At 53.3% G+C, this 5,273-nt stretch overlaps 1 protein-coding gene across 1 annotated transcript; it reads left to right on the forward strand.

Annotated features, from left to right (window-relative positions):
• The first annotated feature begins 1,864 nt into the window (after positions 1-1,864).
• On the forward strand, positions 1,865-4,614 carry PHOX2B (paired like homeobox 2B). Its single transcript, XM_060091422.1, has 3 exons — positions 1,865-2,105; positions 2,954-3,141; positions 4,099-4,614. The coding sequence occupies exons 1-3, from the start codon at positions 1,865-1,867 to the stop codon at positions 4,612-4,614; spliced, it is 945 nt and encodes a 314-aa protein (XP_059947405.1).
• Positions 4,615-5,273: the final 659 nt, after the last annotated feature.

The raw sequence follows: 5,273 nt of genomic DNA on the forward strand, positions 1-5,273 counted from the left end.
CAGTGCTTCCTCATGTCCAGAGGACGCGCCATCACCTGAAATCAGCCTGAAACTCACCCAGCGGAGAAGCACGAGGTTGGGGGGCTGCTGTCCCTGTTTAATCCATTACGGCGTCCGCTGCAGTTTAGTGCCCAATAAAACACAGTGGCAGTGGAGAGCGGGCGCCCATCCACTCCCCGGCACTAGCATCGAATTAAACCACTTAGTTTGGCAAACACTGAACGCCTAAATGCCCCTATAAAGACTTTATGAGTTTGTTACTTTAATTACTGACTTGTTACAGAGCACATAAAGGGGGTAATGAATGCAATAAAACTAATTATCTGCACATTTAATTCATATAAAATATCCAGGGTTTGTTTACACCACACGGCGATTCAACTAAGCATTCCTCCTCTTGTCCACCGAGAGGAAGGATTTAATGAAATAGTTTCCCTTATTCTGCTAGAGCCTAACAAACCAAATGAAAATTACCCTCCGCTTAAATCATGGGGCCACCGAGGTCCACAAATCACCGCTCGTTTCTTTGTCTGTGCCTCGCTGCCAGCACCCAAGAGCCTGGGGTGTTGGACAAGAAAAGTTCCCGACCTGGAGCCTGGGCATTTAAAGAGCAAGGATTTCGTTCACTGCAGTCAGCAAACCTAAAGGACGAGCAGACAGCAATCCTCTTTCGAAGGTTCGGGTCTTTAGAGAATTGTGGGTACCTGAAAAACTGGAGGCAAAACAAACAAACAAACAAAAAGGAGCGCACCCGAGAGGGATGGAAGAGGAGGCACATTTGGGGACACTTCATGCCCGCTTGCCAGTTAAACAGAGTAATTAAAAGCAACAACCACACAAACCAACAAAATGCAAACCTCACGCTATTGCAGAAAAACCCAGAACTGAGCTCAAAGAAGCCATTGGTTGAAAATCCAGATGTATTTTATTCAAGAGCTTTACTTGGATGTTCTTTTATTTTTTAAATGGCTGGGTAAGGGGAGTCTCTAGAAAAGCACATTAAGCCAAGACAAGAAATGCAGTTTATAAGATGCTTTTAAAAAAAAAAACCCTCTACCAGGTGTATTTTAAAGAAATCCATTTATCGTTCACATACTTGGCCCACTTACTCTGTGTTACAGGGCGCCTGAGTCTTGCCAATGTCCTAGTGCTTTATAACATTTCATGCACTTCAGGGGGTAGGCTTGTTGTTAAATTGAGCGTGTAACGCTCTTACAAAACAGGTTTTCTATGACATCAAGGTTTGTTCTCCCTAACTGAGAAAAAGAGAGAGAGAGAGAGAGAGAGAGAGAGAGAGAGAGAGAGAAGAAGGGGGAAAACACACACACTATCTCAATTTATGCCTAAGGTATATGATCAGTTAAAAAGGCTTAAAAGCTCAGGGAAATTGGATCAGGGAGAATCGTCACCCAACTTTCATTATTTCCAAGTAGTGTGATTGAATTAAAGGGCAGGGAGCTGGTTAGAAGGGAGGATCAGGGGCTCAGTGCGTAATGGTGTGGTATTAAATTCTAATTAGAGATGCAGGAATCAATGATAGGGAGGTTGGACAGCTCAGTTCCCCAGTGCCAGCCCAATAGACGGATGAGTTATTGTCATGTAAAAAGCGCCAGCAATAAGACCAACCGCTTTGCTATTGTCCAAGTGGAAAGAGCCAAGTTTATTATGAGGACTATATGCTCTAGAGACCTCAGACAAGGCATCTCATAGGAGGCTTTTTCATAAAACTAGGCTCTGCTGGTAGTAAGGAGGCCAGTTTGGAGGCAGGCGTTGAGCTGTGCACATCTCCCCACTCCAGCCACCTTCTCCATACCCATCTTTTATTTCATTTTTCCACTTGGCTGAGCCATCCAGAGCCTTTTCAATGTATAAAATGGAATATTCTTACCTCAATTCCTCTGCCTACGAGTCCTGTATGGCCGGGATGGACACCTCGAGCCTGGCTTCAGCCTATGCTGACTTCAGTTCCTGCAGCCAGGCCAGTGGCTTCCAGTATAACCCGATAAGGACCACTTTTGGGGCCACGTCCGGCTGCCCGTCCCTCACGCCAGGATCCTGCAGCCTCGGCACCCTCAGGGACCACCAGAGCAGTCCGTACGCCGCAGGTAAGGACCGCCAGCTTTCTCAGCTGAGGAAGCCGCCTTTCCGCTCGTATATAGGAAGCCTTGATTGCATTTGAAAATGGAAATGTGTTTAGTATTTACCAAACGAAATTTGCTTACACAAATGAAAGAATTTATCACGTTAGAAGCGATTGCAGGGAGGGGTAATTCACTTACAGGGTTACACTATCCTAGTCACACCCGAACCGCCAACAAAATTATCTTAAGCTGCCAAAATGATAGGCATAATTTATTTACTTTGCGATGAGACGTAAAGCTTAGAAAATAATTAAATAACAAAGAGTAAAGCTCATTACTGGCAGTGTCTCTTTTTTTAAGATCCGACAGCGGCTCACACCTCTTTGGCGGGTCATTTTTCTGATTCTTTCTTTTCTTTTCTTTTCTTTTTGCAGCGCTGTCCCCCAACTTTTGGGCCGGGTCAACTTTTGAGAATTAAAAAGTTTCAACCGTGGGAGGGTTTGGTAACTTCATCCCTGGCTTCCTGATATTCCGACTGAGGTTTTCGGACTCTTTTTCCTCTCTCGTTCTTCCTCATCAAAGCATTCCCGTGTCCCCGGCCTTCAGCCGTCTCCAATGCGCTATTTCAACCCACCCAAAGGCGCTTGTGCCCGGAGGGACCCCACCACAGCCCGAAGTCTGCGCCCCTGTTTCCGTGTATAACTAATTTGCTCGGGTTTTTCTCGCCAGCTCCTCTCGGCCACCCTCCCGCGCCGGTGTCGGCGGCGGCGGCTCCAGCACCATCTGACCTCTGGAGTCCCCACATTCCGGCTCTGCGGCTCGCGCGCTCCAGACCATTTTGCTCATACTCTGTCCCCTCTGTTGTCCTCCAGTTCCTTACAAGCTCTTCACGGATCACGGCGGCCTCAACGAGAAGCGCAAGCAGCGGCGCATCCGCACCACTTTCACTAGTGCGCAACTGAAAGAGCTGGAGAGGGTCTTCGCGGAGACGCACTATCCCGACATCTACACCCGGGAGGAGCTGGCCCTGAAGATCGACCTCACCGAGGCGCGAGTCCAGGTACGCGCTCCCGGAAGCCGATCCGGCTTTGCAGCATCGCGCGGGGCAGGGGTGCAGTGCGGGTGATTCTACTGAAGGTCCGAGCTCTCCGGCCCCTCCTGAAAGGCCAGGTCCGGAGGGGCCGTGCGCGCGAGGAAGGGTTAGGGAGCGCGTTCTTGGCTATAAATTCACAGCTGCAAAGTGCTCCCACCCCAGCTAGCGCCGCAGAGGCATTCAGGGGCCATGGGAGAGCCATTTTGGGGACAGGGAGTGCCCTGGGGGAGGAGTGCAGACTTTGCCTCCGTAGTATAAGTAGTTTTGCCAAATCCCTCCTAACTCAAGAGCTTTTAACTCGGAGCTAATGGCGTAGAAGTACAGGTGCAATTTTCCCGGGAACTGTGACCTGCAGCAGATTCGCAAAGGGTCTGGGATTCTATGTAGGTCAAGATCCGCGCGGTACTCTAACCTTTTAGGGACACAGGTGCGCTCAAGAGCAGGCCGTGGCGGCTCTGCCCGTGAGCCCCCCAGTGGAGGGGCGGTACGCACCAGCGCTAGCTCTTCCAGGCCCAAAGGCCAGGATGGGCAGCAGGCCCCAAGCCCAGAGCTCCCCACCCCCCGCCGCCTTCTGTCTACCACTCAGAGTTTAACTTGAGACCTGAGGCCTAGAGGCGATGGCGAGTTTGGAGTGGCTCAGGAAGTAGACTGAGCAAAGGTCCGCCCAAATAAGGGCTTCCATTTTAGGGCCTTTCTGGGACCTGCAGCCTTTTCACCTCTCCTGCAAGCCACCATTTCCGGGACATGCTCAAGTCGCCCTAAGAAAGTTTCTCAAAAGATGCACCAGCCACAGGCGCGGGGGTATCCGCGGCGCGTGGAGTTTAAAACAAGCTGAAATGGAACGTGGGCCGCCCTAACCGCTTTTCTTTCCCGTTGGCTTCTTTCTCTTGCTGCTTCGCCGCCTCTCTTCTCCTCTCGGGCCAGGTGTGGTTCCAGAACCGCCGCGCCAAGTTCCGCAAGCAGGAGCGCGCGGCCGCGGCTGCAGCGGCCGCGGCCAAGAATGGTTCTTCGGGAAAGAAGTCCGACTCCTCCCGGGACGACGAGAGCAAAGAGGCCAAGAGCACCGATCCGGACAGCACTGGGGGCCCGGGCCCCAACCCCAACCCCACTCCCAGCTGCGGGGCGACTGGCGGCGGCGGCGGTGGGCCCAGCCCTGCAGGAGCCCCGGGGGCGGCGGGGCCTGGGGGGCCGGGAGGCGAACCCGGCAAGAGCGGCGCGGCGGCGGCGGCGGCGGCGGCGGCTGCGGCGGCAGCGGCAGCGGCGGCGGCGGCAGCCGGAGGCCTGGCTGCGGCCGGGGGCCCTGGACAAGGCTGGGCTCCCGGCCCCGGGCCCATCACCTCCATCCCGGATTCGCTCGGGGGCCCCTTCGCCAGCGTCCTATCTTCGCTCCAAAGACCCAACGGTGCCAAAGCCGCCTTAGTGAAGAGCAGTATGTTCTGATCTGGGATCCTGCGGCGGCGGCGGCGGCGGCAGCGGGCGAGCCGGGGCCTGGCGGGCGAGTGGGCGAGCGGGTAGGCCCAAGGCTGTTGTCGCTGCTGCCGTGGCTTTTTCCTTGAGAGCCTAAAGTAATCGCGATAAGAATAAAGAGAAAACGGCGTCGCCTCCATTTCAACCCCACTCCTGCCCCCTTCCTTAACCCCCAAACCAAACCAAACCAAACAACACACCTCCCTGGCTTCGCACCTGCCTCAGGGCCGCGCAGACGGGCCAGGGCTCCGCTTGCCGCCGGGGACGTGTGAGCGGCGCGGCCTGGACTCGGGGGGAATCTCAGGGGGCTGTGTCTGCGTGTCGGTGTATGTCTGTCTCGGGGAATGTGTGTCTGTGGCCCGAGGAGGGTGACAGGGAGAGAGGGGTGGGAGGCCACAACCAACTCAGTGACTTGCTTAGAAAAAGAAAAAAGTAATCAAAACTCCCCCAAATTAAAAAAAAAAAAAGGAAGTAACAATTTTTTAAAAACCCGAAAGTTTTTAAAATCTAAGAAAAATAAATAAAACAAAGTAAAGGGGGTAAGAGGGAAGCTGCGGCTGGCACTGTGTGAGGGCTCCATCTTGCGAATCCCTGAATTCATCCGCGCCCCCCACCCCGGACAGCACAGACTC

Source organism: Mesoplodon densirostris, chromosome 1, assembly GCF_025265405.1.
Source record: "Mesoplodon densirostris isolate mMesDen1 chromosome 1, mMesDen1 primary haplotype, whole genome shotgun sequence".
Lineage (NCBI taxonomy): Eukaryota > Metazoa > Chordata > Mammalia > Artiodactyla > Ziphiidae > Mesoplodon > Mesoplodon densirostris.